General features: G+C 38.8%; 2 protein-coding genes across 4 annotated transcripts; both read right to left on the bottom strand.

Annotated features, from left to right (window-relative positions):
- Positions 1-462: 462 nt before the first annotated feature.
- On the bottom strand, positions 463-22,518 carry LOC139938901 (uncharacterized). 3 transcript variants are annotated; one of them, XM_071934554.1, is made up of 14 exons: positions 22,432-22,518; positions 9,464-9,586; positions 9,079-9,201; positions 8,244-8,372; positions 7,641-7,763; positions 6,713-6,832; positions 5,839-5,952; positions 5,267-5,389; positions 4,510-4,638; positions 3,612-3,734; positions 2,922-3,047; positions 2,220-2,387; positions 1,821-1,917; positions 463-1,425 (listed from the first exon to the last, which is right to left on the bottom strand). In XM_071934554.1, the coding sequence occupies exons 1-14, from the start codon at positions 22,487-22,489 to the stop codon at positions 849-851; spliced, it is 2,133 nt and encodes a 710-aa protein (XP_071790655.1). In that variant the 5' UTR covers positions 22,490-22,518; the 3' UTR covers positions 463-848. The 3 variants fall into 3 exon arrangements, with proteins under 3 accessions (XP_071790655.1, XP_071790653.1, XP_071790656.1); XM_071934552.1 differs by lacking the exon at positions 22,432-22,518 and adding an exon at positions 10,391-10,933; XM_071934555.1 differs by lacking the exon at positions 22,432-22,518 and adding an exon at positions 9,742-9,800.
- LOC139939079 (uncharacterized) lies at positions 13,247-19,198 on the bottom strand. Its single transcript, XM_071934813.1, has 4 exons — positions 19,089-19,198; positions 17,459-17,545; positions 17,106-17,287; positions 13,247-15,414 (listed from the first exon to the last, which is right to left on the bottom strand). The coding sequence occupies exons 2-4, from the start codon at positions 17,496-17,498 to the stop codon at positions 15,205-15,207; spliced, it is 432 nt and encodes a 143-aa protein (XP_071790914.1). The 5' UTR covers positions 17,499-17,545; positions 19,089-19,198; the 3' UTR covers positions 13,247-15,204.
- Positions 22,519-22,585: the final 67 nt, after the last annotated feature.

Genomic DNA, 22,585 nt, shown 5'->3' with positions numbered 1-22,585 from the left:
CGGACACAATTGCAACTGACAACGGCAAGGTCTACCGGCTGGATCGTTGTGGCATCAAGCGTCCACTTAAAAGTCGTTGGCAACACCCTTAGCAACAGTCGCAGCCATAACCGTAGACGCCATTTTGGATACATCCATGTTGCGTTTTACTGACAGTTACGTCAACGCATCCAGCGGTTGTGTGGGGACCACACCAGAAGATGGAGGGAGGGGTAAACTTCATTTTTACATTATTTTGTCGTTCTACAAGTTTACCAAAAGTAATCGTCTTAAATAATTATTGAGAAAAAAAACTCCGTTGTATAATGACACAATACAATTATATAATTGTTTTATTAACTTGATATATTTTAAGAAATTATATTCTGTTGTTTCCATTAAAAATGTATTTTTGTATAAAAAGTTATAAAAATGAACATAAAATAAGTATCAAAAGGAACAAAATGTACATAAAAACAGGTTTATAAAGAAAACAGGTTTATAAAGAAGGATGGAATCATTTTACTCGCCCCTCCAAAAAGGGGAGGGGAAATAACAGTATCAGATAGTTCCAAATTAAAAGATAGCTTACACAAAGTAAAATAGTGGAAATTACTACATAAGCAGCTCAATGAAATTGGACCCCGGAATTTGTTTGACGTTTCCCCCCCCCCGCTCAATTTTAGGTACTGTACAACCTACGCCTGTTGTCAAGGCCTACTTGGCTTGGAGAGCCGCGACCACAAGCGACTGGAAGGGGAGACCAAGCACGCGATCGCCACTCGATCGCAACTCGACTTGCGCGCGTACCGTTCCAGTCGCTCCACTGTTTATGCCACGAAAGCCTTGACAAAAGGCGTACAGTACACCTAGGAAATGACCTCCATGTATTCACGACTATTTTTGTTCTGGTTGACGTCTTGAGCGGAGGGCACCAAGTAAGCCTCGCCGTCCTCCATTGCAGCAGGTTCGGGAATCTCTTCGTAGATATTATTGTCATATGCGTATCCTTCCTTTGGAGACCTCGCAATGGCTGCCGGTTTCGGGGCCATTTTGGATGGTTGTTTCGGAGCCATATTGGATGGTTGTTTCTGGGCCATATTGGATGGTTGTTTTGGGGCCATATTGGCTGGTTGTTTGGGGGCCATATTGGATGGTTGTTTCGGGGCCATATTGGATGGTTGTTTCGGGGCCATACTGGATGGTTGTTTCGGGGCCATGTTTGCTGCTTGTTTCGGGGCCGTATGGCCTGGACGCCCTTGTGATTTTGAAACAGGAGCTAATGATACTTGATACTCAGGGGGGTTTGCAGATGAATAATACACAGAATCAGGGGGTGCCACATAACCATTATATGGCGGTGGGTTTGAGTCAATGAACTTTGGCGGGCCTTGTGGTCCTAGTTGTACGTTCATTGGGTAGGGATGAGGCCCAGCGGCTGCATTTCTGTGGAAGATAAATGAAAGGAAATGAAATAGATCAAAGAAATTCTTTAGAGCACATAATAACATTATTCGTAATTTTTATATAGACCATAATATGCACTATGTGATCCAACAGGGCCTAGCCCAACACGAAATAATAAACCTGTGAACGTTTGAGCTAAATCGGTCATCAAAGTCATATAAACTCCCATTAAATGTTTTCACTGTTTTCAAACATCGGGTTTGACCGGACGTGTGCGATAAAGAACATTGTTTTACTCATTTCCTATTATAGCATTTTAAGCAAACTATTTCGTTTGCCACATGGCCATCTTTATACACCATTTTACCGGTTGACATGAATATTCACATGGTGTTTTGCATAATATGCGGGACTATTTGTTTGAATGAATATACCTGCGCTGTTTATTTCTTGATGACACTACACAGCAGACGATAAAACCAACTATCAGAAGAAGAACTATGAATCCTCCTGCAGCACCTGCAATGATTGCTAATGAAAAAACAAAACAAAAACATTTTCAAATTCGTAAACGCCATCAGATAAAACTATCACTTGACATAGGAAACTCTGGAACAAGTTTATGACACTGATCATCAATTGCGCTCTATACGGAAGTTCAAGATGGCTGCACCATTATAAAGGACGTCAATAGTATCCACTATCAGTAATAAGTAAGGCTTCAGGGGGATAACTGCCACGCTTCAAGAGTGCCTGTAATTATCATCTTACATAATATAACCTTCCAAGCTTATAAAGCGAGGCACGTCATTATTTTTTATTACAATGCTTACGAATGCTTGACGACTCGCCAGTAGTCCCACCAGACACCACCTCGGTTTCACAGTCTGCTCCCGCCCATCCATTATAACACATACATTGAGTTGCTCCATTGGTTACCTCACAAGCACCATTCCCATCTGGACCACAAGGTGGCGACATTGCACATGTTATAGTGTCGTCTAAAAAAAAGATAATGGATCATTGTTTGATATTGTAAACTTTTGAATATAGATTTGTTAAATGTAACTTTTGGTGCGGCTACGGCCATCTAATCATACATTCAACATTGCATCTGCAGCCAACGACCAAGCTATAGCCTTTATCACGCTGTCGCCATCTTGGTCATGTTCCCTGCTTCAAATAACAGTAATGAATGCAAACATTCATCGCGCAAACATGGCACCAGACTATTATTTCATCCAGCCTCAGTTTGGTTACAATGAGTTGGAATGGATTAAAATCAAGATGGACACATTGTGATAAAGGTCTACATCCATTTGGTCTGCTCATCAGACAAGGCCATTTTCAAGCCTGCATATATGCTTCGTTTTTGAAAGGGCAAGGGCATCAAGGAACGTTCTCCTTGGTATAAGTAAAAGGGCACCCTGAGGAGATTGTAAACAGCATTTCAAGGGTACCAAGGCAATGAGGGGGCATAGAGGCAATCGCCTTCGTTCTGTAAATTATCAGGAATTTTATGTACGGGGTCTTACAGTTAACTTGGCAGTCGTCGCCTGTCCATTCTTGTGTACAGACACAGACGTAGGTGGCGCCCGTCGGGTAGCATGATCCTCCATTGTCACAAGGATTGTTGGTGTCACAGTTGTACATTTCAATGGCTACAGATAAAGAAAGACGCATAAATTACAAACTGAATTACACGGGCATGGTATTTGGTCCTTGGTAAAAAGTAGGAAAATGTGTTTAGTACAAGGGTTGACCTATATAGACACACGGTGTAGGCTTTAATAGACTTTTGAGGCTATCTATAATAATTGTTCTGACTTTTCAAGGGGGAAATCGGAAAACAGACTAAAGTAAGAAGAATATCATGCCCGATTACACTTCAAATTTATGCCCGAAGTTCGTGAATGTTCAGGTGCCCCGGACTTCTGTGGGGGAGTGTTCAGCCTATTTGAGTTCCAGCTCTGAAAAGTGTGTAAGTTGAGCCATGATTGTTCACTATGTCTGCCAACAGCCCTGGCTTTTGCATGCTAGGCCTACGTAAACCATCATGGTTTATATACACATCCTCCCAGTGGGATGCTCTTTATAGTCTTGGTTCAAGGGGGTTCGCTGGGCATCAAAAGTCATGCCACGAATCCTACTGTTAAGAGCGATCGGTTGAAACCAATCGGAGGCATAATGCCTTGACTCAAGTCTACAAACACATAACAACTTACTAGTTTCACAGGCATCGCCAGTATATAACCACGGGCAGAGACAGTATGTATTATCCTCTGCACCAATGAAGTAGCACGTGCCACCATTCTCACAAACGCTACTACTGCAGCCTTCACCATCGCCTAAATGGAAATACAATATTACAATCAATGTGCAGACATAGACCTTTATGTAATATGGCGCTTTGCATTTACGGTATTTAAGTTATAGAAAGGTTTGAGGTAACACCATGTAATGACTATCTCTAATGAGTTGGGGTGGTTCTGAAAAGAACCGTTGGTTTGAACTCCATTGAAGTTCATTCTTAAGTTCATCTCAAAGTACTAGACGATAACCCCACATTATCAGAACCTAAAAGGAATAAAGCTAAAGGAAATTTATACGTTTGTTTTTTGGAATCGTTCGTTTGTCTTGATCCTCTATAAAAATAGACGTAGACAATAAAATTCACATGTGAAAATTTCTCTTCAAAAAGTGGTTAAGTTTTTGAGAAATTGCCGAAAAAAGGCAAGTATGCCTATGCCCACGCAGGAAGAATAATCCCCAATAGGAATAAACACTTTGAGAAGCCTTCATGACAGATTCAAATTTTAGTGCATTATAGCAACTGATATTTTTCTACACAACCACATTACATCGAAGTGATTTTTTTCTTCAAATTGCTATATACTACCGAAAGTTGTTGTAGGCCTCTAACCATAAGTTGTTATTATTGCCACTAATTTTACCAACATTAACAAACGTATATCCCTATATAGTATACCTTAAATGCAAACCAAACAAGAAATATGTATTCATTATCTGGGCTTAGGTGTGCAATCTTTATCTTTTGCCTTCTGATATTATGTATGTATTGATTTTACTAAATAAAGATTAATATTGAACAATATTTCTTACTGCTTTCTCGGCACAGGTTCCCCGTAAACCCAGCTGAACATGCACATAAATAACCCGAGTCTTCATCGGGAATGCAGGTACCACCATTCTCACATGGGCCGCTAGAACAATAAATGTCAGCATTGGTAGCTGCAACGGAAGAGATAACAACAAATGAAAAGGTTTTAAAGCCATCAACGTGAGATGACATTTGATAGTTGCCCCCCCCCCCCAAAAAAAAAATAAATAAATAAATAAATAAATAATAATAATAATAATAATAATAATAATAATAATAATAATAATAATAATAATAATAATAATAATAATAATAATAATAATAATAATAATAATAATAATAATAATAATAATAATAATAATAATAATAATAATAATAGTAATAAAAATAAATTAAGTTCTAAATTAATCTTTGGAAATTTAATAAAATAATGACTCGGATGTGTAAGTAATAAATTGTATATGCTTCCTTCACATGTTATTTTCCCGTTATGTGGAAACAATTTCTGTATGAAAACAACTCCGTGTTGCTAGACTGGCACATGTCATTATCCGCAAAGATAAGGGCACATGGTATTGGTTTGTATGATTTCAGATGTACGTCGGTAAACGCAAATCCCCAGAACCATTAAGGCCATGTGAAATGATGCAAGGTCATTATGGACATGTTGTCGTACAAAAACTAACACCAGGTTCTCTCAAAGAAATGCTAGGTCAACAAAGAGTAAAGAGTTGGTTGGAGATGACTTGGTGTACATACCCATTTCGCAGAATCCACCTGTGTACATCCAAGGGCAGACGCAGTACGTACCACTATTCTCACCTACGTCATAACAAGTGCCGCCATTTTGACAAACGTCGCTTCTACAACCAATTCCAGCGTCTATATGGAAATAAAGCAAGTAGGAAACTGATCTCTTACACGAAAAAAGGAAATTAATAACAACATCTTCAAGGAGCAGTGTTCTTCAAGATGTTTACTTTTAAAATGCACTTCTAAAGCCCCAAATCCTGTTTCTGCGTTGTGTGTTTTTGTTTTGTTGCCCTCTTAGCAACCTTCTTGATATAAAGAGGTTATTTGGCCAGTCCCAGTGACATAGTGCAACTACTACAAACACTATAAGTTAACATTGATTACCATAAACATCAGTGGGCATACCAGAGTTATCATACACAAAAAGAAAAAAAACCCCACTAAAACACAGACTTAATAGAATTAATAATTACACAACATTTATAAAGGCGCACTAAATCTGATGTAAAACCATTCAAAGGCGCCGGTCAAGATGAAAAAGAGGGAATTCTCAAGTAGTATGAAAAATATGAACTAACCGTTGATTTCACAATAGGTGCCCGTCCACCCAGAAAAACAACCGCAATAAAGAGTATCAGCAGTTGTGAAACAGGATCCTCCGATCCCACATGGGTTGCTCGCACAGAGGTCAGCTACGATTTCAAAATGGTACAAAGGAAGACAAGAAATCACAGTTTAACCAAATAATCATTTTAAAAAGAAGAATTTATAGAATTAACGCAACAAGGGAAGTTAGTTTACAGAACGACACTAACGACATTAATGGCAATTCTGTCGGAACTTTATTGCACTATACATGTACTTTTCTCTGTCAGTGTGCACAATGCTATTCTTTGAAGTAAAACAAGTATAATGGGACGGCCAGTGCCACACGGCCAACTGGCCAACTTTCAGTGAAATTTTATCAGGCATTTTCCTCTATTGCTTCCCTCGAGTATGGAACCCCCTCCCATAATTTCTTAGCGAAATTGACAACAAACCTGGACCACTTCTCTCATGACTCACGTCTTCCATCAGACATTTAAATGCTAACTTTACTGGAGAAGCTGTCGCCTTTGAATGTTTTTTGAAATCAAATGGCACCATTCAAATGCGGTGAATCACCATTATCATCATCATCATCATTCCCAATCATCATCAGTCAAAAACCATTTTTTGGATCTATGTTTGCTATATGCCTTATACCTTTCGCTCTCATTCCATCAACTAATATTGTTATTGTTATAAACTAAATCCAATTAATGTATAATCTAAAGGGACCAGGCCCTGTATAAGCCTATAGGCTTTTTCCTGGTGCTTTTCTCTTATCACCCACAGTTTTTTGATTTTTTTTTTTTTTTTTTTAATATTTGGGGGAAAAAACAAACAAAAACACATAACTTGTTAACTTACTGCTTGTTTCACAAAGAATGCCCGTCCAGCCTGACATACAACTACAACTAGGAGTACCAGTAGCTGTTGTGAAACAGATTCCTCCGTTCTGACACAGGTAGCTTGCACAGACGTCAACAACTACTCACAAAACGATTGGATTTTTTTTTTTTTTTTTTTTGGGGGGGGGGGGGGCTTGTGTTCATTGTAGAGCGCCATAGAAATGTTAACTATATTATTATTGGAAAATGAAACTAGCTGTTGCAAACAACTTACCAACCAAATGGACCGATGGTATAAATGCAAAAAATGAATAATGGCCTGACGTTTCGACCCTACCATGCAGAGTCTTTCTCAACGGCATTTTTTGCCTTTGAGAAAGACTCTGATAGGGTCGAAACGGCAGGCCAGTAACCATTTTTTACAATATTATTGTTACACAAGTATACAGAGGGAGCAGTTTTTCCCGGGCAAGCAACGTGTGGTAGTGCCAATTAAAAACAAAAATGGCGGCTACACTATCCGTATAAAGGGCAATGTGCATTGGTGTTGAACTAATGCCCTCTCAAACTCTGTATCCAAGTGTATCATTTAAAAAGGGTCCCATGCATGGCCATTGATTTGTGTGTAACTATTATGAGAATGGTTTTATTGAAAGAAGCAGTAATTTTCATACAGGCTGGTATATTGTCAAGTGAACGTCGAAGGACAGCAACAATAGGGCTCATTGTATGACACTTTGAAGTTGCACGAACCCCTGGCTATCCTAATAAAAAAATGCTTTTGCATTCATTTTCCGGAACTATGGAAGGAACTGTTTGGGGGTTGTCCCAGGGCATGAGCCATTTTAATTTTAAAGACCATAAACTTCAGTGGGTATACCCAGAATTATCACACAAACACAAAACAATGACATCACTAAAACATAGAACTTGACTGATAGACTTACCGTTGATTTCACAAAAAATGCCCGTCCAGCCAGAAAAACAACTGCAATAAAAAGTATCAGCACTAGGCCTACTTGCGGTACAAGATCCTCCGTTCCCACATGGGTTGCCTGCACAGACATCAACTATATGGTTTCAAAACGGTACAAAGGAAAACGAGATAACACAGTTAAACTTTTAAACAAGAATAAAAGAAAACCTGTTAAGAACACACGGAACTGAATACGCAGACATGAAATTTATTTTTAAAATACTGGCCAAAGTGACGTCACCTAGCAAAGAAGTATGACAACAGGCGGGCATGCAAAACACCCAACTGGACTCCAAGAAACCAGACAATAAAAAGAGGGTGACAAAACAGAAGATGTGGGAGATGAACATGGGCATTGCTTGGAGCAGGCAAAACAAGATAGAGTGAAATTGAGAACTGGTGAATTGGCTTTCCTAGAAAGAAGATAGTGAGGAAATTGCATCAATACATTGTAATGAAAATGCGGTTGAGAAGACTTGCAAACAATACAAATTAGTACTATTATTTAAACTAATATCAAACTTTACACGATAGGATGCAAACTTGTTGTAAAAAAGTACAATCGTTTTCTCACTCGATGTTTCGCAGAATTCTCCGGTGAACGGCAACGGGCAATAACAAATTTCATTAGGAATAGACATGCCAATGTTGTGGCAACTTCCACCATTCTGACACACAGTGCTTAGGCAGTCGACCCCAGAAACTGCAATATAAGAAAACATAACACTAGTCAAATCATTAGGAAAAATGGCTTGCGTAGCTTATAATATTTTATAAAAACTCACACAAATTATAACTTATTGAGCAGAAACATGGGCGATAACAAAACTGATAGATCATAAACCCGGAACAGTACAATTAAGAGCAATGGAGAGCCATTTTACATGTCTCAAATAGAGACAAGATTGAATGCACAGAAATACGAAAGAAAACTGGAGTTAGAGACACCATAAGGGACACCAAAACAAGCTAAAATGGAGATTGGCTGGACACACTGCCAGAATAAATGACAATAGATGGACAACAAGAATAATGGACTGGCAACCAAGGACAGGGAAAAGGAAAAGAGGTAGACAGAGAAGAAGATGGAGAAATGACATCAGGGTCTATGGAGGAACAGCATGGGCCAAAACGGCAAGGAATAGAAATGAATGGCATTTACATATGAGGAGGGCTACTAGTAGTAGTATAGACCAGACAAACTTGAAAAAGTGAAACAGAAAATGATTCCGCGGCATTGTTTGTTAATGGCTGGCATCCATGCTAGATGTATAAATTGTATTTAAACGAGATGGGCTACATCTTACACTCTATGCACACAGCCTACACGGTGAAGAAATTATGTTCAAACGAATAAGGTGCTAAAGCTCGTTGGCGGTTAATGTTTAGAAGTAAAACAATTTTCTTACTCGATGTTTCGCAGAATTCTCCACTAAACGGCCACTCACAGTCACAAAATTCCTCATCAACGGACGTTCCAATGTTGTAGCATGTTCCACCATTCAAACATACAGAACTTGCGCAATCAGAAACTATAGTTCAAAACAAAAACAAAAACAAATTACACTAAAAACAAGCGAAACGAAACATACCAATACATGACAAAACGGCGTTTGATCGACAGCTTGAACCATTCTAATTGCTTTGTCATAACACAAGTTAACAATTTAACTCAAAGTGAAGTATACGTTGAACGAAAATAAACAATGTAATCACAAAACTATAAAACGAGTGTCTAATAATAAAAGCGAAACACGAGTTTCTAACACGCAATATTACACTATACGTACGTACCTGTTTCTTCGCAAAATTGACCAATGAACGGCCACTCACAGTCACAAAATTCATCATCAACGGACGTCCCAACGTTGTAGCATGTGCCACCATTCTGACATACAGAACTTACGCAATCAGAAACTATAGTTCAAAACAAAAACAAAAGCGAATGGAACAAATAACAACCGAAACTAAAAATACAAAATAAAAGGGCTGTTTGAATGATAGTAAGAACCATTTTGATCAAGATGTTTTCCAATTCATGAATAATTTTGTTCACTACACCGTAAACGGACCATTGCGTATTTCCATGTGGCAAAACAGTCTTACTCAACATGTGTTAATTTTTATTGATGCCTAAAATCATATCATGGCCTCTTTTTACACTTAAAGACCCTGGACACTATTGGTAACTGTCAAAGAACAGTCTTCTCACTTGGTGTATCTCAACTATGCATAACAAACCTGTGAAAATTTGAGCTCAATTGGTCGTCGAAGTTGCGAGATAATAATAATGAAAGAAGGACTGGTGTCCAGTGCCTTTAAAAGTGATGAGCACTGTAGTTTATTTAACAGGGAACGGCTCTTGGTGTTTTTGTACATGGAAACCAACAAGGAATGCCCGGATAAGACTTGTGTCTGATGGCAGAAATATTTGGTGCCTCACCAAGGCAGTGAAGTTAGTTTGTTATTGTAGATGAAAAAGGTAAACATTCACTGTACAAACCTACGTGAATGTCCAATGTCCAATATTGAAAAACAACATTGATATCCGCTGTACAAACCTACGTGAATGTCCAATTTCGGGGAAAACCGCATTGATATTTGCTGTACAAATCTACGTGAATGTCAAATGTCCAATATTGAAAAGACAACATTGATATTCGCTGTACAAATCTATGTCAATGTCCAATATATCAAACTAACTTTTAGTCATTGCCTTACCTCCCATACCACTACTGACGTCTGTCGATGGACTCGATCCCATTGAACCACCCGCCTGACATCGAATCCTCACTGACTGTATCGCAACCATCATCCACAGAATCAGTGGATCCCGTAGAGTTTTCATCATTCACGATGACTAAGCAACTAGTAACCCTCGCACGAGTTTCTCGAATGTTTAGTTTGAAGTGTTAAAACGCCGTTCAAATCCAACGGTTCATAATCCTTTTTTGTCGTACTCTTACTTTAGTGTTCTTGCATCAGCACCACAGAATCATGTAATGTTAAAGATAGAGTCGCCTTGTTGTGGTTCAATTTGGCTTTGTTGTTTACCTGTCTAGGACCTCTGTGGACCTTTATTTGCATGCATGATCGCCTACCGTTGATTTTCATGTATACAAATGGCGGATGCCTAAGAGAGTTGTTTTGTCAATGATGGACCATTGAGATGCGTAATAGAATAAACTTTGGCCATCTTAGTGCTGTGCCTATCGACCCAGATTCTTAAAGGCAGTGGACACTATTGGTAGTTACTCAAAATAATTATTAGCATTAAACCTCACTTGGTAAAGGGTAATGGGGATTGGTTGACAGTATAAAACATTGTGAGAAACGGCTCCCTCTGAAGTGGAGTAGTTTTCGAGATAGAAGTAATTTTCCACGAATTTGATTTCGAGACCTCAAGTTTAGAACTTGAGGTCTCGAAATCAACCATCTAAACGCACACAAGTTCGTGTGACAAGGGTGTTTTCTTCTTTCATTATTATCTCGCAACTTTGATGACCGATTGAGCTCAAATTTTCACAGGTTTGTTATTTTATGCATTTTGTTGAGATACACCAACTGTGAAGGCTAGTCTTTGACAATTACCAATAGTGTCCACTGCCTTTAACCCGTGAAGGTCTATCCGATTCAGAAAGGATACATAACAAAGGGAGATCGAAACGTTAGATGGTAATTTCTATTCTACTCAGTTCGTACAAAGAAGACCCACACCCCTCTGACAAACACTTAACTGGAAGGCATTAGGGACCAGAGGTTCTTTTATCATGCCATCTTACAGTGGCATCCCCATGTGCCGATGTACATGCTTATAATGCTTGGTCATTTATAGCCTTCGAGAAAGACTCTGCTAGGGTCGAAACGTCAGGCCATTAAAGGCAGTGGACACTATTGGTAATTGTCAAAGACTAGCCTTCACAGTTGATGTATCTCAACATAAGCACAAAATAACAAACATGTGAAAATTTGAGCTCAATCGGTCGCCGAAGTTGCGAGATGATAATGAAAGAAAAAACTCCCTTGTCACACAAAGTTGTGTGCTTTCAGATGCTTGATTTCGAGACCTCAAATTCTGAGGTCTTGAAATCAAATTCGTGGAAAATTACTTCTTTCTCGAAAACTACATTAGTACTTCACAGGGAGCCGTTGTCGCATGCAATTATGTCCTCTATGCAATACTATCCGGAGGCCATTATTGCATATGCAATAACGCCGGACGGTTTTGCATATGTAATCGTGTCCGCCCGGACGCTGCTGTGTCCGCCCGGACACATTTGCATATGCAGTTGTGTCCGCCCCGTGCAAAGCCGTCCTTGCAGTAAATTAAACGCCATTGATCGACGGAACACGTTCGCCATTTGTTTACACGCTATTAGTGCATGTCATGAATGACATGTGAAATGATCGGCCGTTGGGTATTCGCTGCAATCATTAAATACGCGAATATTCATGCTGCATATACGCACATAGATAAAGAATATAATTGTTTAAAGGGTGTACATGTATGTAACTTTTATAGGACAAAAAAACACAATGTCCACAGATTTACACTAAACTTACACAGTTTGAAGATAATGATAGTAGAAAGCTTCCCTGAAAATATTACGTGCTGAGGTGCTGTAGTTTTGGGGAAATGAGTAAAACAATGTCATGAAAATATTTTCGTCTCATGAGACGGAAATTGTTTTAAGCATTTACAAACGTATTTTCATGACATTGTTTAACTAATTTTTTAAAAACTACAGCACCTCAGTAAGTAATATTTGAAGGGAAGCTTTCCACTACCATTATCTTCAAACCCTGTAAGTTTAATGTAACTCTATGGACATTTAATGTAAATCTATGGACATTTTGAAAAGGTACCCAAATACTTTAATTCTAAATCTATGACGCTCGCTTACGCGCGCACATACATTGTACAAGTACAGTCATGTACATGTCAGCCGGACGGTATTTGAATAGCCCCGGACACGATTGCATATGCAAAAGTGCCCGGAGCAGACAGTATTGCATGGCAGACACAATTGCATCTGACACCGTTTCTCACAATATTTTATACTATCAACCTCTCCACCAAGAAAGGTTTTATGCTAATATTTGAGTAATTACCAATAATGTCCACAGCCTTTAAAGGCAGTGGACACTATTGGTAATTACTCAAAATAGTTATCAGCATAAAACCTTTCTTGAAGACGAGTAACGGGGAGAGGTTGATGGTATAAAATATTGTGGGAAACGGCTCCCTCTGAAGTGCCATAGTTTTCGAGAAAGAAGTAATTTTCAACGCATTTGATTTCGAGACCTCGGATTTAGAACTTGAGGTCTCGAAATCAACCATCTAAACGCACACAACTTCGTGTGACAAGGGTGCTTTTTTTCTTTCATTATTATCTCGCAAGTTCGATGACCGATTGAGCTCAAATTTTCACAGGTTTGTTATTTTATGCATATGTTGAGATACACCAACTATGAAGGCTAGTCTTTGACAATTACCAATAGTGTCCACTGTCTTTAAAGTAATAATTAACTCACCACGAATCCCTTAAAAAAAGACTTAGCAAAAACAAAAATAAGTTTATTAAAATGAAAAGACCTTTATTACATTTCTAACATACATATTTCAAAAGATGATATTCATATGAATGTGACTGCTGCTTTGGGTTCCCATTTGTCTAGACCAAATCTTACAATTCAGGGGGTTTAATCTTTAAAAGCTACAATGTGGAATATTTCTATTTTTTACGATTTTGAGAATATCCTTATTTTATTTTTAAAATAATCATGAGAACTCACATGCCTGTGTTTTAGTAACATTTTACGGTGTAATGAAAAAGGTGACGCTTATGTTGATATAAAACATTTTAAGTAAGTCACCCCTTTGTTCATGTCATTAAAATATTATAACAAATGTAGTTAAAGGGTGCAATATCCAATTTAAAATGTTCTTTAGTGAGCTCTGTTCCAATGTTGTGTCTATATAAATGAGTCACAGACTAATATTGCTATGTGAAATGTTGCATAGTTAAAAAAGACCTTAGGCATGTTCAGTCGACTCATGTTACAATAAAAAGTTTGATTATAAATCCTTTATGAAATAATTTGTGCATGGTAGACGTTAAAGGGAAGACTCACTACGTGTGCAGCGGTTACATCAGCGCGAAGACATATTATATACGGCAAGGATTACATTCCACTAAGATATTTCTATATTGGCACAGCCGGTTATGTTTACTACCTCTACAAATTAAGTTTCAATAACCTCATATGAACGCCAGTCAATTCGCCACCAGCAAAGTCAGCCACTAAACATAGTCGCCCCTAGCAAATTCGCCCCCTAACATAGATTGTCGCCCTTCTCAAAGTCGTTCAGGGCGAGTTTGCGAGGGCGACTTTGAGAGGAGAAAGTTTGTATGTGATGGGGCGACTTTGCTTGTGGACGAATTGGCTCCGTCGAGTTGACTGGTCCCCCTCAGATAGTGTTTAACCTTTACCGTGAAAGAATCTATGGCCCCTTTCAAATCCACGGCTTCGGCTATCAATTTAGCTTCAGGCTACGTTCTCTCGTCTGAAGCCACGACAGGTTACAGGCACGCGGGGCCAGGCTAGCTCGAGCCGAGTCTGGTGCCGAGGTCGTGGTTTCGAAAAGGGCCTAGTTCTACTATCTCTCTCCCGGTGTCAGTTTTCCGGTACATTACGGTAACATTACGTCATAGGACGCCTGCGCACAGCAAGCGAAAGTATAGCCTTGCTCAAGGCAGTCGAATTATTCACTCCGAAAAAAGACCGCCGCTGTATAAAAACCCACCTGTATTCACTGTGCGTAAAACCCACCCGTATTCACTGTGCGTAACATCGCACGACACGATGACCCCGTACACTATCCGCATGCGGAGGCCGTCAGGCCGACAGCCTTGTAGGATCTGTGTTGAAGCCACTGACCTCATTACTATAATAGGCGAAGAGTTCCCACGGTCAGCTCATTACCATAATGCCCGCGAAAGACGAGACATGTTTACCTCACACACCACCACCACGGACGCATGATAGGGTCCAAAGGTCGTGATAAGGGAAGTGCGTGATTGGACGTCAAAATGAATAATTCATTTGCCTCACATCCTGTGTTGTCTGATAGGTCTGACGAACGATATACACATTCATGAGCTGCATACTAGCATATCCTAGAGCCCCCCAATTTCGTCCACTATTGGAATTTTTTCAATACAACACATTAAAACGGGAAGATACAGACCCGACAAGGCTGTCGGCCTGACGGCCTCCGCATGCGGTTAGTGGTGTACGAGTGCGATGACTTGTGTGAACAGTATTCGTGCGATGTGACAGTGTGAATACGGGTTGGTCATTCGGTGTGATCGCACACACCATGCACAGGGTATACGGCGGGTGGGTTTACAGCTGCGTCTTTTCGGAGCGAATAATGCGACTGCCTTGAGCAAGGCTAGCGAAAGTAGTCAGTTGTTAGTGCCGCACTGAGTCCCGGAAAACTGAACACGGCGGAAGACAGAAACTATCTTTTACAGAGTGAACATCACTGTTGCTGCAGCCAAGAAGATAGTGGCGGCAATGTTGACAGCTACGCTACCAGCACCGTTACAGCCATCTGTACCACAGCAACACACAGTGTTTCCCTGTCCAGAAACGCACCCATCCTCGGATAGGCAATCAAAGCTTGAGTAACACGTTCTGGCTACAGTGTAGACGCCATTAATTCTGCCGATTGTTTTCTGAAGAAAGGACAAAAGAGCAGTATTTAAGGCACTGATGGACACCATTGGTGTGGTAATAACTCAAAATAATTGTTAGAAAAAATACTCTGAAGTCCTGAGCACTAAGAGTGCCATCCCACATATCGAGTTACCGACATGATTTATCTCATCAAGACGACTTGGTCGTGGACTAAGTTAAATTCCGACATTTTTTTATTTTGCTAAATCGACTTATTCAAAACAATCAGTTGACTTGACAACTTAATTCATTTCACCAAGTCGACTAAGATAAAATGGTAAGTCGACCTACTGACATAATTTATCTCACCAAGTCGACTTAAAAAAATGGTAAGTCGACTTACTGACACAATTTATCTCAACAAGTCGACTTAGATAGAATTATTAATCGACTTACTGACACAATTTATCTCAACAAGTCGACTTAGATAAAATGATAAATCGACTTACTGACATAATTTATCTCACCAAGTCGACTTAGATAAAATTATTAATCGACTTACTGACAAAATTTATCTCACCGAGTCGACTTACATAAAATGATAAGTCAATATACATGTACTGACATAATTTATCTCACCAAATCGACTTTACAGAAACCAAGAAGTTGACTTATACACAGCCTGAACACACGTTGCAATGTGTGTGTATAAAATCTTGTACATAAGCAAATGAGAGCACGCTATCCGCACCTCGTCAAACTCTAATTGTATCCGTCAATTCAGGTATCTTCTTCAATTTTATTTCATGTAACAAGCAAACTTATTAATTTACTGATTTGGGGGTTAATGGTTGTTAGCAAACTGCGTCCAACTAAAACTACATAATGTACATGCAAAAATAGTGCTCACGTTTTGACCCTACTATTTCCTAGAAAGCTACGCGAGACTGAGAATTAGAAAATGAATCATGCATTCAGTTCTAAAAGGATACAAGTTTTTTCCGCCATATTATTCATCAAACTATAAGACTTTACACAAATAAAATATTAAACACAAAGTTTTATGTATGGAAGTTAACAGAAAGCACACAATGGAACCGGAGTTTATAGTGACCATCCTAAAGTGCAACCATAAGCCGTTGAATTAACATTAATCTCCATTGTTATCATAAGGTTACAATGTTTTTGTCGTCACAACCACCCACATATATTCAACGGACCATGACAAATATTCCCCCAAAAATCCATAGGTGTGTAAAGGGAAATGTGAAATAAATGTAGCCTTTTGTAAACAGACAGATATGAGAACATTATGACCACAACAAACAAAACGTTTTCTTGGAAGACGAAATGTTTTTTAGAGGACAAGCACAGTAAATGGTAAAACAGGATAATTATAATATAATTATTCCCTATTACATGGAGAGACATGTATTGGAAACCGACGTTTTAAGAAAGCGCATGAGGCGTCTATGTATACTGTAAATCTGACATCGAAAATGTCGAACATCTGTTTCCATATTGTATCCTCAATGTACTTAATGTATTGATCTATGTGTTAATGTTCTATAGAAGATGTTTGGAATGTTCTTTGTTTTCATTAGAGATGAAAAAACGGAGTCTAAGATCTCCACTCAAAAAGAAGAAAGAAAAATGAAAGAAAAAATGAACGATTAAATATACAATATAAAACAATGTTAATATAATAATTAATCACATAAACAATTCAAGTACATTCCTTATAACTTACAGCGCAGACGTCGTAAATGGGTGAGACAGTGCTACAGTCTACGTCAAGCACCCCGGAGCTGGTTGTCCCATTCTCAGTGGAAGAAGACGGTGCATTGAACGGGTCATCACACTGTTGGCTATCGACTACCGAACTAGCGACTCCGAGGGTGCAAAGATAGCACCTGATACCCATAATACTCCCTGTTAGTAAACACAATGAACTAGAATGGTGATTTTGTTCAATTTTCACAGGTTTGTTATTGTTGCAAATGTTGAGATACACCGAGTGAGAAAACTGATGGTCTTTGACAATTACTAATAGTGTCCAGTGTCTTTAAAGGAATGTACAATTTGTCAAAGAAAGTTATTTACCAATGGAAGAAAGAAGGAGTACAGCAGTCAAAGTCCTCATTTTGAAGCGATTTGGTTTTCGTCACAGTTGTCAAAATGGTCGCAATCCTGTTAAACGAAATGAAACAATTAAAACTAGAAAATATACAATAAACATAACAGTTTTCAAAACAGTTATGTATCTGCCTGGCGGCCAGGCCAGGGCCCAATTTCATAGCGCTGCTAAGCACACAGATTTGCTTAGCAGCGCTATGAAATTTCCTCCTTGGTAAAAACAGGATCTCATCAACCAAATTTCATTTTGTTGCATTTGGCTTCTTACTGGTATTCAGCTGTGGTGTGCTTGTCTTGATAATCACGTGGACATTTGGTTGTTATTCCTGTTTTTTTATCACGGGAGAAATGTCATGCTAAGCAAATTTTTGTGCTTAGCAGCGCTATGAAATTGGGCCCTGGTTTCTCAGTAGTTTGCTTGTGTTTTTCTTACAATTATTGAATTGCTTGTTCCTGTAAATCTTTGATGTTTTTAAATGTTTTTTTTTCATGTTTGCTGGCAAATAAAACGAAATGAAAAATCCAAAGACGTACGACACTTTTGTCTACCTGGTTCTGTCAAGTTCTTACAAGGAATCATTAAAACATATATTTTTAAATTATTTTTTAACACACCTTTTATCTATATATTAGGCCTATAATAAAACAGTCTTTACACGAAGAGGAACATAGTGAATAAATTAAGACCGATTACAACTGTAACTGTTAATAAAATAAAACAAAATAAAACAATTCTAGACGGGATAGGAATGAGTGCTCCAATTGATTTTTTGTAACCCCCCTTGATATTTTAAAACCGGATGGAATGTGTACAAAACAATGAAAATTATTTTAGATAAAATGGAAAAGGAATATATATCCACTTGAAAATCATTGAAAGTTTCTTCAAGGTAAACAATGTGACTAACTTGTTGAACTGCAAAGTTTAATAAAGTAAAATGCCATGTTGAAAAAATAATACACGTGCACTCCGATTGGAGTACGAGAAGCCTTTTTGAGGAATGGTGGACACTTTTTACTATTTTTTATATACTTCGATTATTGTATCAAACAAAAAAAGTTTTTGTTTTTATCCATTAACGTGATGCTCCAGAACATGTGTAACCGTCTGGTTCATAATTTGTTTTTGCTAAGCATGAAATTTCTGCCTTGATAAAAACATGATTACCATCTAAATATCCATTTTTTGCATATTGTTTGTTACTGGTATTCAACTGTAGTTTGCTTATCCTGAAAATCACGTGAAAATTTGGTTGGTAGAAGTCCTGTTTTTATCAAGGAAGAAGTTTCATGCTAAGCAAACTTGTGTGCTTAGCAGCTCTCTAGCTACCTTCATGGTCAAAGATTGACTGGGTAGAATGATAAAGGTCTGTAGGAGTAGGCCTACATCACCGTAGTTGTGAGTGTGTACAGACACTTTTACCCAGCCTAATGTACATGTAGTGTCATTTTATTGTATCCACCACACCATATAACTACCATAGGACTTGTTTTACATGATGTCGCCGCCCTAAATATAGCAGCCCAGGATGGACTCCTTTTCTTTAAGATAAATGATATTAAACGTTTACATAATAGATTATTGTTGTTTACTTACGAGGAATGCACTGGATATCTTCCTCGAGATGAAGGTCTGGAAAGCAACTCGGTCTCTGTTTTACGGCTACGCTGCTCAAAATGGTCAGTGGCCCATCCCATAACCAGCAGGTGATGAGAATTACATAACGGTATGCAAACCATTCGGGTGGAACGAGCAAGCTAGTTAGTATAGACCGCCAAGGATACAAACTTTCACTTTGCTATTCTGCCAATTCTTTGAGACTATACTTCAATAAGAATATGTCATTGATCGATGGCGTCAAGAAAGAAGCGACCACCTGGATTATCTTGCATCTGGTGAACTAATGTACGCCTCAAAACGCAAAGGATAAGTGCTAGGATTGCGGGAAATGTTCCGATCGGAGTTGAACATATTTGGCGTTCCATACAAACCTAACATTCCCTAGGGTGATTTGTTTAACAAAGATAGACACATGACCCAATACAAGCCAAAGACAAGGAACGATTCACGTGGTGTTTGAATACTTGTTAATTACGACCGTAAACTCGTCCTCAAGGCTAAAACACGACCGTGAAAAAGTCACAAAACTACAGCGGCGCTGTATCTGAGTCCAGTTCTTATCGAAGATTATTGTCATAATGTTAATATTCGGTGATGTTGGTATACTTCAAAGGCAACGTATGGAAAACGACAAGTTGGTAAGAACATGGAGCTATGGTAAGACCATGGAGGAATACTAGAGTAAGACAAGACTGTAGTCGAAGTATAGTAAAACCATGGATGGATGTATAATTAAAACAGCCTTGAGCCATGTGATGAGGGGATTACATAATAAGTAAAGGCTAAGGACACTACCGGTAATAATTGTCAAAGACGTCGTCTCGATCACTTGGTGTATCTCAACATAATGCATAAAAAACAAACCTGTGCAAAGTTGAGCTCAACTGGTTGTCGAAGTCAGTTGCGAGATAATAATGAAAAAAAAAATTCACTTGTCACACGAAGTTGTGCGCTTTCCGATGCTTGATGAGGTCGAAATCAAATTCGAGGAAAATGAAAATTACGTTACTTCAGAGGGAGCCGTTTCTCAAAATGTTTTATACTATCAATCTCTCCCCATTACTCGTTACCAAGTAAAGGTTTTATGCTAATCATTATTTTGAGTAACTACCAATAGTGCCCACTACCTTTAAGCTATGCCGTATATGGGGGGCAGAGACGAAGTTCATCCCTGCATGGATTGCCTCACCATACACCCGAGAATTCTGAACGAACAAAGGAACCGCCCAAGGTGGCAGAGGTTTAAACAACCCATACAATTCTTAAAGAAGCTATAATACACAATGGAGAGCGATGTACGTAGGCCACTGGCGTATGACAATTCAGGTTTCTAGGCACAGCGAACCAGCGTCAAACATGTTTAAAATAACTATAAAACAATCCTTACATAAAAGTTAGTCAAAATAAATTCAGCCTATAAACTGAAAAATTAAATAAAGAACGCAACGAAGTAAGCCTATGTCAGTCAACATGGTGATTAATATTACTTAACGTCGTTTTGACTAATTTATTTTATAACACCCCTTGCAAGTATTCTGCCTGCTCATTGGTTTAGAGCGCGTCACATGACATGTCTTAGTTTTGCCAGACGACGGCCGTGTGATAGTGCGTCGGTTTGCCATGCGCTAGTCCAACAGACTAGCACATGGCGTGCAGTACCCAGACGTCCTGTGCGTGTACGAGGATTATAAATTAATAGTCTGTAACCACTTCGGATTGCACGACACTACATGCAACACAGTAAGTAAAAGTGTATGCAATCTGTATTCGCGTCGTCCGTGGATTGTAGCATTCAGGTCTGTAACTTAATAATAACAGTACAGTCTTTAGAAGTGTTTGGGGTATTATAAAACAAATATTGACTGTTTTTACTCGTGCAATGGTTAAAAACTATGACTCCCTCGGTGATCCCCGTAGCGTTCTATTTTCTAAATAGAACGCTCCGGGGATCACCTCGGGAGTCATAGTTTTAACCATAGCACTCGAAGCAGTCAATATTTGTATACTAACAGTGAAATTGTCACAAATTTCCGTTCATATTCTGAATTATGTGGTCATCTTTTATCTAAGTTTAGCATAGCGCAAAATACCCCTGTAGTTTGTTTGGTTAAATCACGGGCAGCCAAACAGGCTAATCGCAAGTATTGTTCAACTAGTGGAGAATACCTAGGCGCGGCCTGCATGCCTTATAATATGTCACAGTGCTAATGTAAACAATTGTCATTGTTCTTGCTTGAGTTCCAGGAATTTGGGGAACGTGCCAATGTGTTTTATTGTAAGTATACAAGGAAGAGTTGTAAGTGAGGAATGTTAGAGTGATTGCTGGCGAAATCAGTACAATTTTATTCAGTACGCAAATTGATCTTCCGAGAGAAGGCAGCAACATTGAGAGAGAGAGCGGGGAGGCCCGACGATAGTATGTAGCGGGCAGACCATGGCTATTGGGTGAATTGGGTGAAATTATCCCAAGATTTTCTAAGATTTGGCAAAATACAGGGCATAATTTCAGTCTATATGCATTAAATTTCGGTCTTTTAAAGACCCCTCCGTTTGCAACGCTCAGCCTCCAAGAGTTTGTCTCCAGGTAATGGCCGTAAGTTCACTGTTTTTATTATTGATCGAAGAGGTTGTTTTCTGTTAAATGCAATAAAGAGATACCATTAGAAAATGTGGAATTTACAAGTTGCTCGTCGTGCTTCCTTTTTTTAAACTCTGTATTTGTGGAATTAGATTGATGGTTGCAAACGGATTCAACGTACTATTTTGTGGCACAAGTTAAGATTATTATGAACATGTATTGGCATAGTTTTTTCATAATGTTTAGATGGCTATACTCCGTGTAACAGTCCGCGAGACAACCCGCTCAGTACACCGGCAGAACCGGGTGGCGAAGTATTGTTCCCAAACGACATTGCAATAATTTTTATTTCTTTTCCCTTTCGTCAAAATTGGCTCTTTCCGTCAAAATTACGTCATAATGAAAATATTAAAATCTTTTACCAATTGCAATGTCGTTTGGATTTTTTTTTAGCAAGTGGGTGCGAGATGAGAGAAACCTCTATAGGTTATAGAGGAATATAAATATAACTGGTGGACCATTGGTATAATTGTATCAGAATTAGAATTCTATTTATATGGGTGTCGAAATCACTAGCATCTGAAAGCGCACAACTTCGTGTGACAAGGTTTTTTTTCTCCTCGCAACTTCGATGACCAGTTGAGCTCAAATTTGCACAGATTTTTGCATGAGATACAGCAAGCAGACTGGTCTTTGACAGTTACCAATAGTGTCCAGTGTCCTTAAGATACGCAATCTTACCTGACTCTTTCTTGGATATTCCGGCATCCGAATAACCCACATGACATCTTTGCTCCATCTTTCCACCGGTGTGAACGACTTGTGAATTATTTTGAGTTTTTTAGTTGGTGCGCCATTAATCTTGAAAGGCGCCACCAATTGACGAATAGGCGGA

This window comes from Asterias amurensis, chromosome 6 (assembly GCF_032118995.1).
Source record: "Asterias amurensis chromosome 6, ASM3211899v1".
Taxonomy (NCBI): Eukaryota; Metazoa; Echinodermata; class Asteroidea; order Forcipulatida; family Asteriidae; genus Asterias; species Asterias amurensis.
This window is presented reverse-complemented; position numbering and strand designations above follow the sequence as displayed.

What these genes read in the sequence shown, in the direction of transcription:
- LOC139938901 (XM_071934552.1), bottom strand. Translation starts at nt 10,520, where the DNA reads ATGATGAAAACTCTACGGGATCCACTGATTCTGTGGATGATGGTTGCG. An exon ending in CACCTATTGTGAAATCAACG is followed by an intron (nt 5,390 to 5,838) that starts GTTAGTTCATAT and finishes ATTTCCATATAG; the next exon opens with ACGCTGGAATTGGTTGTAGA. An exon ending in TGGCGAGTCGTCAAGCATTC is followed by an intron (nt 1,918 to 2,219) that starts GTAAGCATTGTA and finishes TTTTTTCATTAG; the next exon opens with CAATCATTGCAGGTGCTGCA.
- LOC139939079 (XM_071934813.1), bottom strand. Translation starts at nt 17,498, where the DNA reads ATGAGGACTTTGACTGCTGTACTCCTTCTTTCTTCCATTG. An exon ending in ACTCCTTCTTTCTTCCATTG is followed by an intron (nt 17,288 to 17,458) that starts GTAAATAACTTT and finishes GTTTACTAACAG; the next exon opens with GGAGTATTATGGGTATCAGG. An exon ending in CCATTTACGACGTCTGCGCT is followed by an intron (nt 15,415 to 17,105) that starts GTAAGTTATAAG and finishes TCCTTTCTTCAG; the next exon opens with AAAACAATCGGCAGAATTAA.